At 38.9% G+C, this 24,084-nt stretch overlaps 5 protein-coding genes across 9 annotated transcripts in view; 4 read left to right on the top strand and 1 right to left on the bottom strand.

The window, feature by feature from the left end:
* The window catches only part of LOC131666298 (cadherin-99C), a 104,472-nt gene extending 102,684 nt beyond the window's left edge, over positions 1 to 1,788 (top strand). For both annotated transcript variants that reach the window (XM_058938835.1, XM_058938834.1), the window contains one exon: positions 229 to 1,788. In XM_058938835.1, the coding sequence (XP_058794818.1) occupies positions 229 to 551 (323 nt within the window). In that variant the 3' untranslated portion in view covers positions 552 to 1,788. The remainder of the gene's footprint in view (positions 1 to 228) is intronic.
* A 7,776-nt stretch (positions 1,789 to 9,564) lies between these two features.
* Positions 9,565 to 19,289, top strand: LOC131666289 (CD151 antigen-like). 4 transcript variants are annotated; one of them, XR_009302082.1, is made up of 12 exons: positions 9,597 to 9,816; positions 12,385 to 12,462; positions 12,530 to 12,607; positions 12,920 to 13,132; positions 13,206 to 13,306; positions 14,277 to 14,465; positions 15,132 to 15,254; positions 15,635 to 15,688; positions 15,777 to 15,869; positions 15,995 to 16,078; positions 16,254 to 17,094; positions 17,166 to 19,289. XR_009302082.1 is itself a non-coding variant. In XM_058938816.1 (11 exons), exons 3-11 carry the CDS (start codon positions 12,604 to 12,606, stop codon positions 16,317 to 16,319), a joined length of 927 nt encoding a protein of 308 aa, XP_058794799.1. In that variant the 5' UTR covers positions 9,597 to 9,816; positions 12,385 to 12,462; positions 12,530 to 12,603; the 3' UTR covers positions 16,320 to 19,289. The 4 variants fall into 4 exon arrangements, 3 of the variants coding, with proteins under 3 accessions (XP_058794801.1, XP_058794799.1, XP_058794800.1); XM_058938816.1 differs by having other exon boundaries at positions 16,254 to 19,289; XM_058938818.1 differs by lacking the exon at positions 13,206 to 13,306 and having other exon boundaries at positions 9,565 to 9,636; positions 16,254 to 19,289.
* Positions 19,290 to 19,381: 92 nt separating this feature from the next.
* On the bottom strand, positions 19,382 to 20,478 carry LOC131666416 (carbonic anhydrase 3-like). Its single transcript, XM_058939075.1, has 4 exons — positions 20,235 to 20,478; positions 19,869 to 20,128; positions 19,577 to 19,801; positions 19,382 to 19,483 (listed from the first exon to the last, which is right to left on the bottom strand). The coding sequence occupies exons 1-4, from the start codon at positions 20,476 to 20,478 to the stop codon at positions 19,382 to 19,384; spliced, it is 831 nt and encodes a 276-aa protein (XP_058795058.1).
* A 475-nt stretch (positions 20,479 to 20,953) lies between these two features.
* Positions 20,954 to 22,455, top strand: LOC131666438 (carbonic anhydrase 2-like). The gene is made up of 7 exons (XM_058939096.1): positions 20,954 to 21,076; positions 21,151 to 21,303; positions 21,564 to 21,702; positions 21,773 to 21,896; positions 21,963 to 22,065; positions 22,137 to 22,273; positions 22,345 to 22,455. The coding sequence occupies exons 1-7, from the start codon at positions 21,055 to 21,057 to the stop codon at positions 22,453 to 22,455; spliced, it is 789 nt and encodes a 262-aa protein (XP_058795079.1). The 5' UTR covers positions 20,954 to 21,054.
* A 259-nt stretch (positions 22,456 to 22,714) lies between these two features.
* LOC131666437 (carbonic anhydrase 2-like) lies at positions 22,715 to 24,065 on the top strand. Its single transcript, XM_058939095.1, has 6 exons — positions 22,715 to 22,847; positions 22,997 to 23,141; positions 23,403 to 23,508; positions 23,575 to 23,677; positions 23,750 to 23,889; positions 23,982 to 24,065. The coding sequence occupies exons 1-6, from the start codon at positions 22,715 to 22,717 to the stop codon at positions 24,063 to 24,065; spliced, it is 711 nt and encodes a 236-aa protein (XP_058795078.1).
* The last annotated feature ends 19 nt before the right edge of the window (positions 24,066 to 24,084 follow it).

The raw sequence follows: 24,084 nt of genomic DNA, 5'->3' as shown, positions 1-24,084 counted from the left end.
ATCGGTCGGTGTTGTCCCCTTTGATCAATGTGAGCTTCTCGCTAACGACAGCCATTTTCCACGTGTACACTGAGCTAATTAACGGGGCATGGCATTTTATTGAAGGCAAATTTTGCCAATTCACCGTCGTCAGCCGAATACTTCAAGGCTTAATCGGTGGCTTTTGACTATGCAAGTGCGACTCTCGCGACGTCTGACTAAATGACATGATTGCGATGCTCGAAACAGGTCAGCAAAGTCCAGTCTCGTCCGAAGCGGCAACGACGGCCCGAGCGTCAAGTATCGCCGGCACGCACGAGGTGCACTCGTTGCGACGATCGACGACCCTCGGGCGCAAGAACAATATTAATGCCGCGGCAGCGGCTAACAGCAGTACCCTGGGCAAACGCGACAATCGCGACGCAACGCCCGTACTCAATCCACTCTACAACCACGACCTCATGAGCGCTAGCCCGTCCAACGACAATGTCGTCTTCAGGAAGGAGTACACGCAATTCGGATTTTCCTATCTTGGCGAACAGAGCCCCGTTGAGACTACCACTGAACTGTAGTCGCGATACCTTATTGTTACTTTTCTTCTTTTGTCAAACGAAATATCTTTTACTCGAAAAACAAGTTGTCCCTGTTCTATTCCTGGGAGCTTCCTTGTTACGAACGACAGAGGATTGTAGTTCTCTATGTATATTTGTTATCTGTTTTTTTTTTGCATTAGTGAGCGATTGTGTAAATAATGTACGTGTTTGTCAATTGGAACAAAGCTATTTTTTTAATCATTAGCGCATTGTGACGATTGCATTTGCTAATTGTACATTTGAGAATTGCCAAAAAAAGAAGAAAGATAAATGATCAATTAAATGGGTTTATTTGGATTTTTAATATGCGCTGTAGGAAAAAACGTGTTAGTGTGTAACGAGAGACGATTGATTTTGTACATTTTCATATTGTAAGCTTGAGTGATGTTTTTTTTATGAAATCGATTATTTATGTGAATGTATCAATTATACTGCCAAATTTATATGACTGCGAAGGTTGTTCTTTGTTGAAATAGGGATCTAACGCGTGTACTTAATATTGTAATTTTAGTACAACGATATATTTACGAAAAAACGGATTGTTACTTAAATGGTGATAGAACAAAAACTCAATGAAGAGTTTAATGTAAGTAAATTATTATTTACTTATCTTATGGCTACTTATAGATCTATGTTTCTAATCAAATTCGATCATAATATAGATTTTTATATGAAAGCCCACTGGGAACTGAGCGATCTCAAGTTACCTTTTTATTATAAAAAAAGCAAGCAAATATTATTACAATGACTTCTCACATGATTTGTCTTAATAGATCGCCTAATTCTCAATCATCTTCTTAACATTAACTATACGAGAACCAATAATTTTACGCAAAATATTTGGTTCACGAATGATTTTATCATAACTACATCGATATCATGATATTTAGTATAAAGATTGTACGATATATTTCACGTATTAAAGCATAACGACAAAGAAATAATACTATTCAATTGACTCTTGCAATTAACTGTGAGAATCTTAATCTATGTGACTTCATTTTCCTGACGATTACTTAAATACATTTTTTATACATTTTCATATTCTATAATCGGTCAGGGAAAAGTACCTTAGTCATATCTTGTACTACTGCCGATAGATATATTTAAGTCTGTTTTTTTTTTCTACTTAATAATGATTTTTTTCTATGTAAGTTACTTTTAAATTGATCAATTAAATATCAACGAAGAATAAAAATTATTTGTCAAGAATTTGTTAATGACGTAACAATAAATTTATTGTATAATAATCTACTTTTACATTTATTTTAGCTAATATTGAGTCTTTTCCTATGACCTATTCTTATTTGGATACATTTTATAATATTTAACATTTATAACAGCGATATCAGAAAAAGTAATACATTTTTTAAATAAACATACTGTCATCATTTAATGCGAAATATTAATTCACTTATAACGTCTAACCACGTTAAAAAAAGCTTTAGCCGTTGCCACAATTTGTTTATTGTTTTCAATAAATATCTAACAGCATGAATAGAATCAACCTAAAACTCAATCAGTTGGCCGATGAGCAAGGTAATATAAAGTTATGATTATAGCGCTAGCTTAAAAAATTTAACTATTTCAATATACTTTCCGGACCATTATGCATAGTAAAATAAAAATTTAAGCGATAAAATTTTAAGTGTATATTACGTGAAAGTGACTATGTATTGAATAGCTGTATAAACTGTGTATTTATAAATATTATAATGAATACAAATAATTGAAAACAGATTTTTAATGGTCAATTCTAAAAATTGTCTGTTAGCTTTTAAAAATCATTTAAAAACATAATTATTTAATTTTCTTTGATTAAAGACTATAATATGCATGGTTATAGCATTATATCTAATTCTGAAATTAAATTGAATACTAATGTCCATTACATTTGATCTATTAAGGGAGATATTTGGATTACACATATTATATTTTAGGAATGAATTAAAAATAGAGTCTAATGTAATCACAATTTCTTTCCAATAATCATAATTGCTTTTGCACTCATTCTATTACTGTGATAGACATCATTTTAGCTGGCGCATGGTCTCACATTGAAAACTTTGATGTAGCAAGATGATTATCTACCATGGAAATAAATCATAATAATAAAATTTGTAATAAAAAATAGTATTTTTGCAAAACTATTTATGCGTGAAATAATGTGCGATTAAAATTTGAAAATCTATACTTTTTATTTTTTAAGGATAGTAACTAATTTATTAAGTATGTGGTTGAAATTATATATATTTTTTATTCCAATCTGTTTCAAGTGTATAGTACAAGCTAAACAACCTTTTTCTCTGAATGCGATCATAGAACAAACTGTTGACGAGCATGGGCTCCGTCAAGTGACAATTTTACGGCAAGATAAATTTTCAAGTGAAGTTTCATTTACAAGTGCTGTTATTCAACAAATTCCTACATATGTTTTCGAATTTTCAACCGTAAAGAAAAATTATATCCCAGAATCAGTTTACTCAAAAAAATTGGAAGGTTCTACGTTGTATATATTGTTTCTTTCACAAACTTGTGAATTAGTATTATTAAATCAGCTGAATGATTTTTTTAAGTTCGTCGATACAGTGAGTTCCAAATTACTCATTGTAACGTCGGATGGAAATAAAAGCCATGCAGAGAAAATCTTGTATGAAGCTTGGGACTCAAAGGTTTTAGATGTGTCTGTGATCGATATGGCGAGTACATCTGCAAAACTGCTTTATTACAACGGGTTTTCAAATTGTGTCTCGGAAATTGATGCGAATCGTAAGACTAAAATTTTTCCCGATAAGCTTACCAATTTTTATGGATACGAAATGGCGTGTGCAATATTTAACGATCCGCTCAACTTAATCGTTCATAGAAATGGCGTTGGATATATTTCTAATTTCTTCAATGCATTTTCTGGAAAGTTCAATTTTTCGTACCAGTTTACAAGGCAATTGGAAGGTGAGAATGATGTAAATACAAGGTATGTTGCAAAAATGTTAAAGAGACACGAAGTAGAATTGTCAATGATCCCTCTTTTCGTGCGATCGATCAGACTAAATGATGGCCTAATACTATCTCGAGTACTTCTGACAGAAAAATATGTCCTGATTGTACCTATCGTGAAGGAACTTCGCTTTATAGAGCCTATACCAGTACAATTATTCAGTGAAATAATCGCAGGTGCTGTGTTATGCTTTGTAATAATATCCCGTAAGCTTAATTTTCCGAAGCGAACATGGAGAGCCATCGATATCGCGCAAATTCTCTTGGGAACTGCGGCAGCAACTCAACCGAAGAAATCGATACAACGACTCATTTTTTTCATTATTATCGTTTTCAACATGGTCTATTCAACTTTGATGTATTCTAAATTTATAGATTTCAAAGTAAGAGTAGAAGAGAAACGTTTTGATAATCTTGAAGATGTTACAAACTCCAATGTAACCATTTACATGAGTCGAAATTTCTTCTACGAAATATATACAGGTAACAAGGATATGGCACGATCATTGAGACACAAGCCGCGAATTTATGAGAACATACAGAAGTGTGCATTTCAGCTGTTGACAACTCAATCGAATAACGAACGAATTGCCTGCGTGACTTCAGTAACGCGCGCCAAGATCGTGATGCAAGAGTATACGAAAGCAATCGAACGATTTCAATTGGGTAATGCTGCTATGAAAATAACTAAGTTTACGTTTCACAAAGAACCGATCAGTTTTGCCTTTGCGCCTGCGTCGTCGTTCGTTGATAAGTTCGATCGGACCGTCGAACAAATACTTGAAGCTGGCTTGGGAAACATAGAACCAGAGAAGAAAAACGACCAGCCATTTTTTATAAAAACGCTAGATGTCGTTGTTAAAGAGTCGCGCGTGACTCGCGGGGATTTCCTCATGTTCGTAGGTATAATCATGGTGACTGGACTGTCAACATCTACGATAATTTTTGTTATTGAAGTACTGATAAAATACGTATTCCAAATCATTGGATACTTTTGTAGACAGAAGAAGCACAGGTAACGTTATCGCTAATAAATAATCATTTGAAATTCATGTTTTCGATATAAATATACTGTATGAATGTTCTATTCAATTTTATTTATTTCCCTATCTGTATATTATTATTACAATAGACTGGAAAATATTATTATGCAAATTTTATTGCATTCCATTACACGTATTTTTTCGAAAGCTAAGGCAACCGACTTATTTGATGATTATCACTCCCAGTTTCGCTAGTTTGCGCCTTGCGTTTCGGTATTGTTCTTAGAACTTGGTGGGGAGCGCAATTATTTGTTTCCAAAAGAAGCAACGTAATACTATATTTTGAAGTTGTAGTTCTGTATTGATATCACATAAGCAATCTGAAACGATTAAGACAAAAATTGTTCCGCTTTTTTAATACTATTAAGTATTTTAGAAAACTTGGGGAGAACCAAGCGTGATACAAAGCTACTGATAAGTTCTGCGAATTACGTCATAGAGAAGCTCCAAAATACTAAGGCGTCCGTGCAAGCAAGCCGGAGAAGCTACCTACTTATTCGCCTCGGGCAATAAGCTGACATATTAAACTTTGACTTAAGACTACTTTAGTTCTATGTTTTAAATTATGGTCAAGCACAAATATCACGTGAATATTATGTTTTCGGGAACCTCTTCGTTAACGTCATTATTTTTGATTCTCATTCAATGTGCCGAGGATACTTACAGATGTAAAGATGGGACGAGTCAACAGAATCTGAATGGAAAAAAGCATCATTGACTTATTTTTGACTTTGATTATTTTTCACTTTTTTAGTTCATTAAAATGTTTTTGTTAAATACGTACAAGCTCGTACGTTTATCCAAAATATGTATAACATGGATAAAGGATATATATACATTAAACTGAAATGTGAATGCAAAAGTGTTAAAATGATGATGAAATTTGCGTTATATACTTTGTCGGGGTAGCTTGGCGGGCGCGTCGTCATCGTCACAGACAATTTCACCGTCCAAATATCGCTTCGGCGCATCATTGGCTTGACACACTTTCAGCGCGAGCACGAGCGCCGCGCCGGAGAGGAAGGTTGAGAATGACGCGCGGGCGGCGCGAGCGAGCTTATATCGACCGGCGCAACAGTTTTGCCCAGGTGCATCGAGCGCGCGTGCGTTACCCCAGTCGCGAGTCTATTTCTGGACGCGACGCGTTCCGCCTTTATCCTGCTCGCGGCTAAATTCGGATGCTGCCCAAACTCTGCTCTTCTCGACTGAGCAGGTCTCGAGAAACACTCCAATGTCTTCTTCGTTACGTTTTTCTTACCGAATGACGTATTCTACGAATCGAATTGTGATATGAGATTTTGATGCACGCGTGTAAGCCGTATATTTATCGAAGTAAGACTTTGATTCACGATTACCTCGACTAAAACAAATACGTTGACATGACGTATTCCAATTGTTGTTAAATTTGCCGACCAGAAACCTACGTTTTTTTCAGGTTCGATCCACAGAGTTACTTGTCGAATATTTATATAATAACGTTCTTTTGCAGTAAAGAGCTATGCAGGCATGGCGGGAACTGCAAATCAAAATCTACCGAAGCTAATGAAATTAAACGTAAGCTTCACAAAGGAAAATTGTCGCATTATATCCAGCAAGATTTGTCTGCGAGTGCTAAAATTCAATTAGTCTATGAGACTATACAGAGCGAGTGGTGGATTTGCGGCGGAGGAGTTCTCATTCAAGTAGCTGCCATACACCGTAGTCAACCCAAGAGAAACGCGCCCGAGCAGGTCTTCCGCCTCTTGCCAAGTCACGTAGCCAAATTAATTCGAATTTTGACGTGTTCAGAGTTTGACTTTGTTCTAGGGTTCACTTGTGATGTAAAGTCAAGCTGCATGCGCTCGTCTGGCTAAAAATTAAGGCCGAAAATTGTTGAACGTTCTCAGCGCTGCTCATTTTACATTCACCATGTACACTCACATTTGAATTCTAATAAAAACTGTGTTATCGTTTTTACAAAGTTGCCAAGCATGACGTCATTTCTAGAACCGTCTAACGCAATAAGGAATGACGAGTGAAAAGAAACGCAATTTATTTCATTTTAGGCATAAATTTGACAGGAATGCATAAGGCGATGAGCGGGACACAACGAAAAATGTCGGCATAGTTTAGTAAGAATGAAAGAGAGAGAGAGAGAGAGAGAGAGAGACGAGAAGAAAAAATGCACGATACGCTCGAGCGATTTCATTTGAAGGCGTAGACTGAAAGAAAAAAAGGCGCTTACTAAAAATAGAAAATAATGGATAGCTTGTGCTATACGTACTAACAGCTCACGGAATAGAGAGGCAGAGGGGTGGAAGGCAGCGGGAAAGCAAGAAGGGCTTGTGGCAATGCGAGGCGTGGCGACACTTTTGCATATAAAATTTCAAACAGGCATTCGTTAGGATAATGGGGTCAAAAAAGAATACAAGCACATAGACTGCGAAAGTTGTTGTAATTACCAGGCCTCCTCTCTCGTTTGCGTCTTAACTTACTTTCGCCGTGTAAGAGGCGCATTTGAATAGCTTGCAAGCTTGCTCCTAATAGCCGCTGGTCTTTAATTAAAGTACCCACCTGTTCATATATCATACGCAGTTTATCACTTTTTAACGAAGCTGCTCGCTGCTCTTCGGAAAATAAAAGATCGTGCGTTGTATATTTGTATTTATCGATTAATTCCTTCCTTGACATTTTTTCTGAAAAATAACTATTCATTTTTTTTTCTATTCGATGATTCTACTAGAAAACAATTTTTTCATCTATCACACGAAATTTCCTAGGTATTTAGGGAAATTCAACGATATTAGCAATGTAATAACGATAAACAAAAGACACATGGACACATATATCCGCACATATAAATATAAGATTGTCGTCGCCTCACAATGACGAATATTTAGCTATAAATAGTATTCATAAAGTTAAAGTTATTCGTGACTGATACTATTACATAATTAATAAGTTGTTTGTTCTGTGCATGTGCTGACTTTTGCTCAATGCCCATCAAAAGTAATTCCCGTATTCCTTTGAACATACGCATTTCGAAATGTACCTCGTAATTTGACATTCATTTTTACTGATCAAAGCAGCTGCTTTTCAAAATGACGAGACAGCTTCTGATTTCTGCATTCATAAGCCGAGCAACATAAGTTTCTATTACGCACTATTGACAAAATTTGTTTTTTATTTTCTTGATTCTGAATTTCGCTGATCCAATTGCGTTACGTCAAAGTGTGCAATTGCATGCAATATTCGCAAAAAGATAGTAGCAGATGGGCAGTCTTGAAATGAAAGATGGTTCACGGACATATTTTATATTCTAAGAATTCAAAAAAAGTTCGCATTAAAAACGACATTGAAATTTTTTTCGGCATTCGACCGCGAAAAGTTATCCTATACAAATTCATAAAATTATTTGCACGAACGATTAAGAAACGAAAGAAAGGCTGCACTGCGCGTGAAGAGGAAAAAAGTCCGCGTAAATCCTATTCTCCGCGGGTAGCATTGAATTTTCCAGTACCACGAGCGACGCATGGTGCAGACAGTAGAAACAGAGACGTGGAAAACGGGATCATGCGCTAACAATGAAGAAAACAGACTCAATGGAAAAAAGCGAGTGATTCGTTAACTTTACTCGGCAATGGAACTACCATACGTCGACGCAAAGTACAGTGTGAATCATTGTTAACAGAAATGAATGCAACGTAAAGGCTGAATAATTGTTTGAAACTAATAAAACATATGCATCTGTGACACCGAAACTGGAACAGCTTGATATCTATACTATGAATTTCACTCAAGTTATTCAGGATATTGCTGTTTCCGCGTAAGTGGCTCACGATTCATTCAATGAAGAAAATACAAGTTCGTTTTCAAAGAAGAAAAGTGCAAATCCATAATTCGCAAAATCGAGTCCTTTGTCAATAATAATGTAATAAATTCATAGGAAAATGTCATTTTATGAGAAACAAAAATCAATTCAAAATGAATTTAGGATTATCCAATACTGTTATAAATCAATAAACTTGAAAGCTAAACTTTTTTATTTTACATAAAATCAAAAATGAAAATAAAATTCCTTTTTATTTTTATAAATATTGTATATAATTCTATGTTTAAATCTGATCTTTAGATAGGTGGTTTGTATTTAGATCAACCTGGACAATGTAAAGGTATAGCTGTGACAAGTTAAGTAAATGTCAGTATTTGAAATCGTATTTGGCGTAGGAATACTTTTTCTGTATTTATCGACGTTTCACGCGCAAAAAGCTCTTCTACTGTTGAAAATAACGAGTAAGTATCAAACGTTGACGTTATTTTTTGCCACTATTTAGTGTTGATGATTGCATAAGTGTGTTATCAAAAAGAATTTTGACGTGGATAAGTTTCCCAATCTAGATAAATATTGAATAATAGCATTTCACGTAAAAAGAATCGATTAGGTGTTTCTAGAGTAAAATACACCTCCATTACAGAATACAATTTCTGTTTCTATAACATTGAAAATTATAATTTACTCATCCTAATATTTTACAATTTAATCCCCCAATCTCGATAATCTGGCTCTCATATGAAAAAGAGATCAATATTTTCAAACGTTTATATGCTCGAACAGATCAAATTCGTCCTTGAAAATTCGATTAATCCATTTCACGGTGTAAGTGTCATTGAGAAAAATTTGACGCCGCAATCTATTTAGGTGTATAATACAATGAAACGAGCCAAGCAGAAGTAGAAGCAAAAAGCAAAATCGTAAATGATAATAAAGGATTTTTGGAAATTGCCCGCTATACGTATTCATGCGTATTTGATCAATCCGTACACGCAGTGGTAAAGTAGTTGAAGGTTGAGCAAGAAGAGGGATAGAGAGAGTGAGAGAGAGGGAGAGAGGGAGAGAGGGAAAGTGAGAGGCGCACGCGTCTCTGGGTCGCGCGCACTCGCGAGCAGGAGGATGGGAGAAGAGGAAAGTTAGCTCGGAGCGCTTGCTGGGTAGGATGCTGCCGCCAGTAGTCGGCGGAAGTTTGCGCTGAGAAGTTGCTTTCTCCGTACGTACCTCGCGGAATCGTATCAGTGCTCGCTCCACTAGCTCAGATTGATCTAGCTGTGCGACAGTTTTTTTGTTTTCTTTTTTTTTCTTGGGTTTGGTTTTGTGGTGCGCGTTTCGATGTGTACCGTCAGAATTTCGAGTGATTTTCTTTTTCTATGAGAGCAGTACCATGCGACGGGTAAATATCGCAAGTACCCCATTTTTCACGGCTTTTTATTAACGACGGTTGAGCTTTGAGGACTGCTTTTTTTGCTTTGAGTGTAGCGATATTGACGTTTCAATTCTTTCTTTGGCGCAGGAGGACGTTTGGAAACGTAGGTCAAATGTACTCAGCGCCATTGGATTTCAGTCGAAATTCACGTGCTGTGTTAAATGTATTCCATTTTTTAATGAAATTCTGAGTTATAGTTGGCGCTGCGTCGCCATAACCAGTTGAGATTCCTTTCGCGCTAATGTATTTCGCGGTGCGCGAATAAAAAACGAAAAATTCAATTAAGGGCATACCATGTATCATGTATCATTCATGTGAGTTAAGTCGGCAAGGAAATGGGGAATGTTTCATTAATGGATGACCTCGTTTCACGAATTCACCTCCTGCGCATTGCTATTCCAAAGTTTTCATCGCTATCACTTTGATGCGCGTGCTGCCGTGACTTGCTTCTCTAAGTAGAATAAGTCAAGATCTCGGCAGGCGTACAGCTCCGTGGATTCAACCACCTGTGCGCACTTGAATGTTTCCTCTTTTTCTTTGGATTGCTCACGTTCACGCCAACTCTCGCTGACATTTACTCTGCTAAAGGCGGGTGAATCTGTTAGATATGTCAGAAATTTCTTTTATTAAAATTTTATTCTTCAATTCAACGAATACTTTGAAAGTTATTTCATGTGGACGACCTCAAGTGCACATTGGATTATTGATTTTGAATAGTTCTTCCAATCTACATGCATCTGATAAATATAAATTTTTCGAAAATAAAATACTACATTACTTTCGAATATTGGCACATGATTAAAAATTCGTACACCGATTTTAAGAAAAGAAATAGGAATAAAAGTGTTCGGTAACCCTTGAAGCTATTGTGTTTAAGTTACTCTCCGGATTTCGGCTGTACGTGTATTGCGAATTGATGTGGTTCAGCCTCGGGAGATCGACTTTGGCGTCGAGACAATTGATCCACGTGGAATATCGAAATAGCCTGCTTCTCTTTGCGGTAGTTTGTACGTTTCATGAATGACAGTTTCTCAACTATAGCTGTCTGCTAAACAATTAAGATTTCTCAACTTGGGCTCTTGCGACTCCGAATAAGTTTTATTTGTTAGTAACTTTCTAGTCTGAAAAATACGTCATTTCAAAACTATTAAACTAATACCCTTACACTTATCAGATCGCAGTAAAGCGTGATTAATCTTTATTATTTATAAGCTACTATACGCCATTCGAGATATTTATCTATAATTTGAGTTGTGGGTAGACATTAATATCAACTATAATCAAATATCGCACATGATATACGACCTGGACATTTATTCGACCTACGTCTTGCTGGTGGCCATTGCGGAAATTAACATTTATGAAAATCATACGACTTAGCTGTTATGTATGTGCTCTTCTAATTCTCATGAAACTTAACTCCAAATGTTCTTAAAAAATCAGAAAATATTCGTAGTATACGCGTGAAATTTCCTAGGATGATATTATGAATAGGATATTATCAATTTAATATTAATTATTGATTTATTAAGTTGACTCGTCGTATACTCTCATATATACGTGTATGTATTATTATGTTTATATAAAAAATTATTAAGCTCATCGTCGTATTATTTTTTATAATTGATATCTTTATGTTCATTGTTTCTATAAGTCTGTTATCTCTTCACAGCCAATAAATATTGACGTTTTTTTGAGTTTTTGTATTGTAATCGTGAAGTTATCAAATTTTAGAGATTCAGAATACGAGTATATTGCAACAAACAATCTCAAAATTATTATTATTGGAAAATTCTAGTGTTGAATAAAATGAGTTAATCGCTTAGAAGCTCAATAATTCGATCGCTGTGACTATGAATAACTCCTCATTCAATGTGCTAATTCCAAGTGTTAATTTATTGAAAGTTGTGAATTGAATAGGCAAAGGTTTACAAGACGGCCCTAATTATTTAAAAGTATGCAAATGGAAGATAATTTTTTTTTCGGTATGAAGAACTTCGTGGCCCATTAATGCGTTTTATACTTGAAATATTAACAGAAAAGTATATTTCACTTGTACATTATCTAAGCCGCACTAGTCCAGTTCGTGACTGTACAGAACAACACTCGGAAGATGTCTGTAAACTCAGCGTCTTTTTTACTTTTCCGAGAAAGCTTTCACGTGTGCTTGGCCATTAGCTCTATCTGGATTTAACCAAGGCTACTAGAGTAACTCTAAATAACGAAGAAAACATGTTGACAGCAACGCTAGTCGATGATTATTTGCGCTAAATAGTGATAATAATAATTTTCATCTGTTAAGCTACCTTAATAGTCAAGCAATTTTTCATTATTTACCATGCTGAGATTCACCTCTAGCTATTCCATTTACCCTCTTTTATTTTTGTAGAAAATATCTATTGCAGTGAATAAGATAAAATATTGTATTTTATTACGCTTTGCAAGTGTTTTGATCATTTTCAATAAATAAAGATATAGTGATGAAAATGAGACAGTACCGTGCTGTATGTATTCGTTTCTTTTTCAATCTTTCAGATTCAGAATTAGTGAAAGGCACACGCCAGAATGAAGTTTGCCAAGGCGGTTCCAATTACTTTGAGCTTTTCATTGAGGGTTAGTAAATTCATTATTAGTTAATTTTATGTCAAATAACATCTATAATGGATATTACATTTTTCAGATCCATGAAAGATAACAAAGATTTGCAAAAATGAAGTACGCTAAGGTGGCATTATTCACATTTAACTTGTTAATATGGGTGAGTCTCGAATGTTGCATAGAAAATTCTCATTTTCCGAAATACAATTTCAAAATAACTTTTTTTTATTCCGTCGTCTGAAACTGATTTATACATAGCGACAAGGAAAATACTATTTGTAATGCAAAGTGGACTAAATTTCAGTCAAACTGTCGTAAGGATTATGCATTCATTGATTTCTATTGGCTATACGTGGATACGCTTGATAATTTCTGCTAGTGATGTGTTCTAAGGATTACGATTATTCGAATGAACAAATTTACAAGGAATATTTGTGTAGAGCGAAATCGGTAAAAAAGGAATGTACCTTAGTTGACAGGTTGCACAGTGATGGTGGTTGGAGTATGGCTATTAATGGAACCGGGCAAGGGCCATCTGCTGAATTTGTTTGCACCGGACGAGGCCCCCCACGAGACTGTATACATAGTGGCCTATGGCCTTGTCGGCCTCGGAGTCGCTGTGCTTGTTGTTGGCTTCTTTGGCTGCCGTGCAGTTATGCAGACAACGAAGTGCTCCCTCGCAACTGTGAGTATCACGTTTACTTTCCATGCGTGAGAATCTCGTGTCAGTTTTGCCAACATTCAATCTTACATCACAGGCAGACAACAAAACATCTCGATCAGTCAGAATTTTTCCGATTTCTTCCATGGAACCACAAAAAAAATTTTTTTACGATTGGCTCCTTCCAAATACTACGAGGTAATTGCTAGCGCGTAAAATATCGCAGAAAAATTATTAAATTTATCATTGGCATAGTCTTGTCTAACGCGCGTAGCGCGCGAAAAACCGACGTGGACGCTTTTCTAACTTTATCCCATTACAATTATGCGTCGTCTTATTCATTGTATTTCCGAGGAAATAGTGCTGACACTTGAGTCTGACCTCACACACACTTTGCAAGTCAGCACTATTAAAGGAGTCTGCATATAGAGTTATGTACTATGCAAATACCGCCTGGCGTTCGTGATCTGACATGGGCCATGTGATCGTTTATTGCGCATACGTTCTCTCAAAGCCTCGCAGAGTTACAGTCTCATCGTATAATAAGTAGAGTATAATCATAAATCATCCGCGTAAGCTACTCGAAAGAATAATTTTACACGACGCCACACAGCGAAAAGCAAATACGTTTCTAAATGAATAGTTTGAACGCCAATCACTTGTCACTAAAGCTTTGCGTCGAAATTATCCAATCGATTACAAGAGACGACGCTGGCGGAAAGGGGAAAGGCGCGAGCCGCGAATTATCGACAAAATTATCCAATACAGCGAGCCGTAGTTTAATAAGTTTATTCCTCGCTTGATCTCTTAGTTCGCTGAATTGCCACGGCTACAAATATAAAGTGAGTTGGGCTCTCTTACGGTTGATCTTGCCTATCTCGTTGCATCATCCGTGATTCGAGCACGGCTGATTCCGCACAAGCACTCCGACAGCCTTTTCGTACGTTTAAACTACGAGATAAGCTATAACCGTCAGGAACTGATTACGAGCTGTTAATCCGCGTCGATTGTGATGCTCGTGACTGTATTTAGTTATTTGCTTAGTTTATTGCCTCGTCGTAAAACCACACTTTTCTTCGCCGCTCCCTAATCCTTTGGCGTCTAATTTATCACAATCGAAAAATCGGCTGTCGTACATGTAAAAGTCTAATTTGCATGATATTCGCAGTACATGAGTCTGCTGATAACGCTAATAGTCGCCGAAATAGCGACGGCAGCGGTACTCGGCTTCATGGCTTATAAAGCACTCACTGGCCTTGAGTCTCGATTGATTGAGCGACTGTCGAACCACTACGGCCACGACTCTAGCAGCAGTGACGTGGGGTTCAGCCATAGCTTGGACTTTGCTCAGTACAAGGTATATATCACTCGACTCAACGACAGATTCAAGCCTATCGTCAAACTCGTTCCAATTTACATTCGTTGGCATAGTTTAAATAAAAACTTTAGATAGGCGTCCTGTGCCCCTTTTCTTGTGTTCGATCTCTATTCAATGTACCTTTATACTCGTTGCGGTGCAATTATAATCCAGTAACGTGTTTTCTCTACAGTGGCTACGTGTGTTTACGTGTTTATACAAAAATACCAAAGTGCTTGCCTTTTTCATAGACAGTTAACTATTTAAAATCAGCCAAACAATAATGCTCGAGTCAAAAGCCGTGACTGTCGAATTTATTTCTACCGAAATATGAAATTTATTGCGCCGTGATAATATGGCTATTATAGTATGCCGAAACTGTTTGGCACCCTTTACTAAATGATATCGGCTGTAATACGTACCAAGTTGTAGTAGTGAAAATTTTATGATTCGATTTAATTTATTGCTGCTGAACGAGCATCGTGATTTACTGAAATGGATGTCATATATCACTGAAATTAAGCAAATAGCTCTCAAGACGTAGATATACCCTTGCACTTAATGGAATCTCCGTTTCAATTAAGCCGACGCCGATATGCCGCGAGATAAATTGTAGCTAACGCTTATCCACTTTTTTCTATTTCATTGTCCCCGATTATTTTTCAGTTCAACTGCTGTGGAATTTATAAGGATACCGACTTCAACGGCACCCAATGGTGGCGCGACAGTCTCGCTTCCGGCACGAGGAAACAGGTGCCACTCACGTGCTGTGTTCTCAAGGATACCGAAGTAACTCTCTGACTCTTCTTTTGCTCTGCCGAATTGTCAAGTTTTACCGAGTTCGATTAATTAAATGCTTCGTACTCGAAAACTTTTTCACGAGGAAATGGTTGAGCTGGCTCAGATACTAACCGCAACAACCATCACACAATCATCACTAGTTACGTTCATGTCGGTTATATGCTCGTAATACTTCAGTAATAACATAACGGAATCACGAAGTATTAAAAATAATAAGGCTTGAATAATGTTATTATTTGTTTGAAAGTTATTAACGATACGCTTCATTGGTAGTCCCCATTGTGCTAGTAATGCTATCGTAAAATGCATAAAATGATGAGTTATTGTCGTTTCTGGGGAACATGAAAATAAACGCGTTTGCTTTTCAGGCGAAGAATACAGGAAGCCCGATGAGCGTTATCTCAAGGGTGTTCTACAAAAACGTGAGTGTATTCAAGTGCTCGTTATTCGCAATCCGTGAATCCGCGGAATAACGAGCTAAGCATCGTTCGACATGCTTGTCTGTTGTAGAATGAGAAGCCGTGGCTCTATCCTCGGCCAAAGGACGAGAATGCTTGCCAAGCGCAAGAAGTCACTGTGCACACTGGCTTCAGGCATAAAGACGTGAGTGTATATGCGTGCATTTCTTAAGTTCTTAAGGCTCGGGGCCTCCTTTCGAGCCGAGCTATTCGCCGTGTATTCGTCGATCGTTAACTAGACTAGAGCGAAATGCATTGCTTTCGTTGCAGGGATGTCTGGAAAAAATCAGGACCTGGTTCCACGACGAGAGCTTCACACTTATAGTATTTGCGTTGACGATAGTCGGCGCACAGGTAATCACATTTGCACGACAACGATTGCTTATCCATTGGAGCAACCTAATTATCGAGCTGAATAACCCTCGCGACGACATAATTTGCAAGTCGAGCAGTCGCAAGGGTTTAGCGGCACTCGTCGTTTTCTTGCAAACACCAATATATCACGCTGTGTATCGCAATGTGTTCGCAGATTTTTGGCATCGTCGTGTCAAGCTGCCTCTGCAAGGCAGCTAGTAACGAGCCGCCGAATGGATAGCATAACCGTCGTGCCAGTCGCAGCAGCGGCGGCACTGTTAGACGCGACATGCGGCAGAGTAGCGTGAGGTAGGCAAAGCTTTCCTATGAGTGCGATCCTTACGCCTAAACAGTCTTGCCGATTGATGAGTCGATTCATTGAGAATGGCTAGCAGTTGATACGAGTATCATATCATTGTCGGAAACTTTTTCGCGAGATCGTGCACTCAGGTATGTAAAATACCATAAGAAATAACATCAGGATTGATTGCGGTCAGCCAAAAATATTATATTTGCTAGATCAACATATTTCTATTACTTTGCTTGACAGAAGGGATCTTTTGTAAATTGTCAGTCCATTCAGGAACTCAGGGCCTTGCAGTTTGATTAACTCTTGCAATTGAATTGTGTAAATAAGATATATTAATATGGCTTTTGCGAAAAATGTATGTGAAGAAATACACACGCGAATGCAATACATAAGCAAATATAAAAACAGAAAATAAACACAAATATTGACATATAATAATTTTGAAAGTACAAATGTTATTAATTGCTTTATAAACGAGTTAATTTTCATAACTTTTTAACGGTTTTTAAAAAGACAATGGGCAAATTTGCGAGATAATTTTTCTTATTACAAACCTATTAGAAGAAAAATTGAAGACTTTGCATGTATTCAATGGCACCGAAGTCTGCTGTTCATTAGATTATTACGGTAACACTAACTTTATAGATCTAATCGTTTCCATGGAATGTTCAAATGCGTGTGTAAATCGGTGTACATTCAATTAAAGGTGAGTTTTTGAATGTAGTCTACAAGACGGACGATTGTTCTCAGTTCATCAAATTGGGGTAATCTGAAAAGTTTCACAGAGGCAATGAACGCGATGAATATACAAAAGAGCACGTGCGTACTTTGCTCTAAAGCTGAGGAGTTGAATGCAGTATCGAACGTGTCCCAGTAGCGTGTGTACATCTCTACGTACCACTCAACAATGATGTTTAAGCTGCGTCTATTCGGTTGCTTCAGAAACATGTACTTTTATAGGAGAAGACAACTATTTTGCCACTGAATAACAATAGTACAAAGTTTTAAAAAGCAACATGTAATTATGCGATTTTATCATTACGTTCGATATTCGGTTTGTCTCCGCGGAACAATTATTCTTCACATTTTTAATCACACAAAGCAGCCCATGATCATCCAAACGTAGTGGTCAACTTTGCTGGAGCTTATCAGCGTTACGTGATGAGAAAAAAACCAACTTGGAATATGCCCGAATGGATTGTATCGAAAAATTCTAAATGCTTAGGCATATTTCATATTTAATACAATGTTACGTGTGATTTTCACCATGTAAACAACATCAATCCACTTAAAAAAGTAGTCTAAAGTTTTGATGGGACGGATCTGTTCCTATATATTTTCGACAATTAATTCAAATCTGACAATAAATAAATCGATGGACCCATGTTACATTTTTTAAGAAAAATGCAAAGAACACGATATTTTTACACGATGTTTTCGTAGTATTTTTTTCATTTTTTATGGAAATTAAGGGACAATAGCGTTAGTTGGCTCCATTCCATGCTATGGAATTTTAGATACTGGTACAAAATTAAACTAAAATACGATTTTCAATGTCTTTCGTAGTATTCTAATTTGAAGCTATTTACATAAACCTATCTCCTTTTTTTTATGAAAATCATTAAAAACAATCATAAAAGGTCCACGAACGAAAGATGTTTTCGTTCATTAAATTTTATGTCGGATTTGGACTTTGCCTCGCAAAATACACAAAAATAGAATTCGCCTTGACAAAAGTTAAGACTACTTATTTATGGGCCTATGTATTCCAATGATATCTCTGTACGATGCTATAAAAAAACGAAGGAAAATCAAGTGTAGGTAATTTTTTATTATTTTTTACTGATACAATATGTACAAGAAATGAAAAATTCCCAAAATTATACGAATACTCACTATGTACTCAACGACAATATTTTATAAAGACAACCGAACGAAATTTCACCTACATTTCAAATTTTACCGATAACCTCTTAAGGTTAGGAAACATTAAAATTACAAAGAAAACTTATTGAATATCATTGCGAATATTTGTAAAAATCTAAACGTTAATATGAATTGGACGCGTGGAATTTTATGTAAATAGAAATGCAATGAACTGTTAATTAATTAATAACGATAGGAATATAAAAAATAATAAAATGATATATATTTTGGACTGTTTGATTTATAGGCAAACATTTTATCTTTGCTGAAAGAAACTTGGAATACAATAAGACGTATGATATTGAACATAGATATAAGTACATAGTATTTTCTTAGTAAAATTACGATGTTGGATGCGCTAACCTCTACGTTAGTCCATTTATCGGAAGATGTAACATTCTTTGTAATATTATGCATAGGGAACCAGCTATATCCAGTGTGTTTAAACCTCAATACTCTAATCATTTGATTTTCTGAGCGTAGGATGTCATTTACAATTCGGAATTTTGTGTGCCTCAAAAACTCGAATGTTCGCAGAAGTTTCAAATGAACAAGCTCAGTTGAAATAAAAGTAAAGTAAATACATGTGATTGACAGTCGAATTACTGAAAGATAATGAATAAAAATAGAGCACTTATACTATTTAAAATAATGCGTGATTCTGAACTAATTTGTTAAATGAATAGAAATTGACTACAAGTGAAATACCAATATTGACGCGCCGACTCACTGTTGAATATTAAAAACAAATGAATAGTAGAGAGCTGAAAAAGAATTGATAGGGCGCAGTGTATACAACAAGTGGTATTTATAATAAATCGTCCATGAGTGTGTCTACGTACATCTGGTGTAAGTGTTAGATAAAAAAATACAGTTGTGCCAAGCATCGGTGTTACATTCAGTCTTGAGATCGCTCGTTTTCGACGCTCGACAAGTACTGTAAAAATAATACATACAAATAAAAGTATTGTTCTCCGTGCAATTTCACCAAGACTTTATTTGAGAAACATCACATTCCCTTCCCAAGTTCGACTTATCGGCAAGCGACTTGGATTGCCGGAGCGCATTCACGAGAAATAAAGTATCTCACGGTCGTTGAGTTTTTGAACCGGCCTCGTGTTAGACAGAATCGGTCCTTCGATAGAACGCACTTTACGGAATTGCGATACCTGTAACAAGAAGTGGAGTTGGACACCATTGCTCTCTTATTCCGTCGTTATTTCGGCCGACGGCACGTTGCCGAATCGAAGAGCTGTAGCAACCTGATTGGCCGATATGGCAATCGGCTCGGGCTGAATAATCCAGGCGACGATTTCACTGCAAGGTGGCTGCGTCAAGGAACCCGGGTACGTGTAAAACTTGCGCTTGAACACGGGAAACAGCCACTCGAGGGGAAACGCGGAAATGTGGCTCGCGGTGCCGGGACTCTCGACGCGCCACAGGTTCGTTACCACGTGGTCCAAGTACGGATTGTCGGCGCTCGTCACCTGCAGCGACAAAAGCACGCCGCGTAAGCTGCCAGTTCGGCCGACGACTAGGGATTGGCCGAGAGACCTGGAAGAAGAACGAAACGACGGCGAGGGCGTCGGCGATTTTGCAGCTGGTCACGTCGACAGTGGTGTCGAGGCCTGGCTTGGCGTGCACGACTTGCAGCTCGAGAGCGTAGCGCGTGTAGTCGAGGCAGTGCTCGCTGCCCTCCTCGTCGCAAGGGCCCCAGCGAAAAATCGCCGAGTGAAACTCGTAGACGCCGGCCAGCGGGCCGCCTTGCAGATGCGGTCGAGACGCTGGGCATGGCCAGCAGCCAAACAGTCTCACTGACGAACATCGGACAACGTGAATTTTTCGGCGACGGGGCGACGCGCTCGGCCAGCGTGGGACGGATAAGTGACTGCCCGACGCGTTTGCAATCGCACGATCAACCTGTGTTGCCGTCGTTGACGATACTCATGGCCCGTGGCTCGTCGCAGTATGCGCGCCACTTGAGCGACTTCGAGGGCGCGAGGACGGTGGCCTCGCGCGTGAGCACGTTGACGGGCGACTGCGCGCAACCCCACGCGTCCGGGTATTGACAATGCCACTTCTCGGGACTGTTTGACTCGCCGTAGAGGAAGGCTCCCGTGACCGGACAGTCGAACGCAGTTAGCGACCAATCGAGAAGCTCCATCAGTGCTTGTTCACCCACACAGAGAACGAACGATTAATTACTTTCAGAGCTGTTTGCTACGATCGTTCGAGTGCCGACCGAACGAATGCCGACGATTTTTTATGAGCGTCATTAGGTATATTGACTTGATCAAACTTTAAGGGAAAGTCTTTTACGGAATGACGCGACACGAAGGTTAGTGACTGCTCGATATACCCATGAAAATTGTCACGCCGAGGGAGATGAAAATATTTTTTATTATCGCGAATTCCATTTCGCTTTGGTCAGTCGGTCGCAACTGCTTGGACCCACATAACGAGAAACTCAATACGCACAGCACTCGCGAATTTGGGAACGCGCTGTAAGTTGACACCTATCCACATTCGCCAACGATGAAGTTGGCTGCGCATCGCTCACCCTATGAAATTTCAAGCTGCAGAACACTTCATGGATGCTGCTTACAGACTGGCTTCTCGCCCGAGTTCCATTGTTTAACTTTCATTCTTTCGTTCGCATCGGGAAAATCACGCACGTGTTTAACCTCGTACCAAATTCAAATGTGCAAACAGGCAGGCTGAAAAATTATAGTCGGGAAAAATGTCGAGGAAAGCGAAGAAAGGTAAAATAAGAGTGCGCTTGAAAATGCCATTGGCTATAGTAGTTATGCTAATCAAGTCACTTTATTCGCAGCAGTTTGGACATCGACGAGTGGACGTCCCAAGTGGCGCCAGTCACCCGTCGACTTGAACCGGATGCATCTACTGCACGAAAACTTTCCGTGTTTACTCCTGCAAGGCCACTTATCGGACAGAAGCTGCGCAACGATGACTAATACCGGCAGCACAGGCGAGTTTATCCTAACTTCTTTGGAGCCTCACTTTTTCTCTTTTCAATGCAAGCCCCACTTCGATCAAAGTTTTTACTTTATTAGTCTTGTATGTGAATTTCTTTCGTAAATTGTGACGAAACGGTTTTTTCTTGTTACTAAATAAAATGTTAAATAAAATTTGAAATTGACGTTGGCAAATGAACATCGCAGTTGTATCCGAGATCAAAACAAACAATTCGACAGAAGCAGACGAATGAAACAAAGCGAATAATTTCAGTGAAACTTGAATTGAACGGCGCGCACAAGCCACTGTTATGGGGCGGACCACTGACGGACAAGTACGAGTTTGCGGAATTGCAATTTCGCTGGGGTCCGAGCGATGCTCGGGGAGCCGAGCATTCTATCGAAGGAACTTGGTAACTCTGTTGCGACAAAACTGACAAAATAGCAAGAAAATAAAAAAGCTTCTCTTTTCAAATGAACAAGCGTTTCTCCTTTATCAAGGTTTTCAATGGAAGCTCAAGCGGTACACTGTAATAAGAAGTACGGCTCGATGGAGGCGTGTCAAGAGAAGCCCGACGGGCTGGCTATTATTGCTTTCCTCTTCCAAGTATATGTCGTTCTAACGATGCCGAGATTCATTTCATCATTCGACACTGACTTTCACTTTCTGTAGGTGATCGGCTGTCCCGGTATGACAGATAATGCGAGCTTCTCAGGCGTCACGGATAACTTGCTTCAGATTAAAATTCCAGGCAAGAGCGTCGAGCTTCCAGAAGGTGTCGTATTATTTTTGCTCGACGCGCATTCGCAGCGCGAGCTTTTATTAGAACTCATCGCGACTTTGCAGGCTGCATGAAGTGGATGAAGCAAGCGTGCGCCGAACCAGGTTACTACAGTTACAGTGGCTCACTCACCACTTGTCCGTATTCGGAGTGCGTCACTTGGATCGTTATTCCGCGACCTGTTGGAATATCAACAAGACAAGTGAGCCACCTCGAGAGGCGATTTTCATTCTGATTTTTTGGCTGCCTTCGCGGTTTCGCTATCGTTCGCAGGCTAATGCTTTTCGGACTCTGTACGACCGTCGAGCCGAGCCCATTTTGCGGAACTACAGATCCCAGCAGAAAATTCACGATCGCAAGATATTGTACGCTACCCAAGCGTAATTTTGCGATTGTCGGTTGTTCTTATTGGTCGCGTCAAGAGTACGAACTTAACCTCCGACGAAACGTAACATCGACGAGTCTGCGCTTAAAATTTTTGTACCGCTATAACGGTAACTTATAAGAGTTGAAAAAAACATTAAAGGAAATAAAATGGAAACAGACAAACTATTGAAAAGTAAGTTCAAAGTGCAACGTTATAAGGTATTCGGAGGGTAACGCGCAAAAGAATCGGGTGAAATATCTTTTTACGGCTGTAGCAATGTCACGCAGAAAACAGTCGCCGATCGACATTCAGGATACCGTTGCGCGAACAGTGCATTTGCCACCGCTCGTCTTTATCGGCCACTGGAGAAACGAGGGCGAGGCTGTTTTAATCAACGACGGTGAACACGGTAATTAAATATGAATAGTTTTTAAAAAAATATCATTCGTCTGTTTGGCCGTACAGAATTACGATGAAGTATTCGCACGTACGTGTGATTAAAATTAGGGCTCGACATTCCAAGGCGGAAATATTTGTAGTAAGAGAATGAGTTTTCAGCGACGATCAAACTGAGTGGTGACCGAATCCCGTCGATTATCAAGTGCGGCCCCTTGGGCGACGAAGATTACGAATTGCACGACGTCCATTTCCACTGGGGCGAAGAGGATTGTTGCGGCTCCGAGCACAGCCTCAACAGCACTTGGTAACTCTTGCGAAATACCCATTCGGAGAACGTTTCCTCTCGCGCGGAATTAACAAGCCCGATGAAGTAGATCGCAGCCCAGTGTAATTAAGGGAATTTTAAATCCGACGCGGCTTTGAAAAAGCAAGTGCGTCAACTCGCTTAGCGATAAGTGTATAGCGTCCCCTGTATCGCGTGGCAAACGGAATCGAACGGAGTATCGATTTTCCCGACCGTTTCCTCTGCAACCTTGCAGCCTGATTGCGCAATTGGCATTCAAAGGTTTTCCATGGAAGCTCACGCGGTTCACTGGAATCGAAAGTATCGCGCGTTCGAGGAGTCGCTCAAGTACGAGGATGGCCTTTGCATTTTGACGTATCTCTTTCAGGTAAACCACTATATCGACGACAAGGGTATATTCCCCACAGTCTAATTCTCGTCTGAATTAATAAAGGTGAAAGCGCCTTGCAACGCGGAAAGCTACGCACTGTCGGACGACGTCTACCAGCAACTCGACCAAATCATAGAGCCTGGCTCGGCAGCAAAAGTCCCGGCGAGTGAGCGAATCACCGACGCCGCGAATTTTCCCAAAGCGCTTCGCGAAAAAAATATGTTTCTTTTCTTCGTAGACTGCCTCTACTGGATGCGCTCGGCGCTACATAGCAAATACTATTACGTGTATCAAGGCTCGTACAACGCAGCGTTCGACAATCCCGAATGCGCGACCTGGGTCGTCTTCCCAGGAGTGATGGTTGTGCGCTCGGATCAGGTACGTACGTTTGAAGTGTCGAACAACTGGCGATTCACTGCCACTGTAGCGGCCAATTTCCTCTCCAGCTGGCTAAATTTCGCAAATTAAAGAACGACGCGGGCAAGCGGATCGAGGCCAACCGGCGTGCCGTGCAACACCTCTACGAGCGGAAAATTTACAAAGTCTCATGCTAGTCAGTAAAAGTCAACGGAT

Source organism: Phymastichus coffea, unplaced genomic scaffold (assembly GCF_024137745.1).
Source record: "Phymastichus coffea isolate CEN01 unplaced genomic scaffold, Cenicafe_Pcof_1.1 PCOF00058, whole genome shotgun sequence".
Classification (NCBI taxonomy): Eukaryota; Metazoa; Arthropoda; class Insecta; order Hymenoptera; family Eulophidae; genus Phymastichus; species Phymastichus coffea.
Note: the sequence above shows the minus strand (reverse complement) of the source record. Positions and strands in the feature narration are given on the sequence as shown.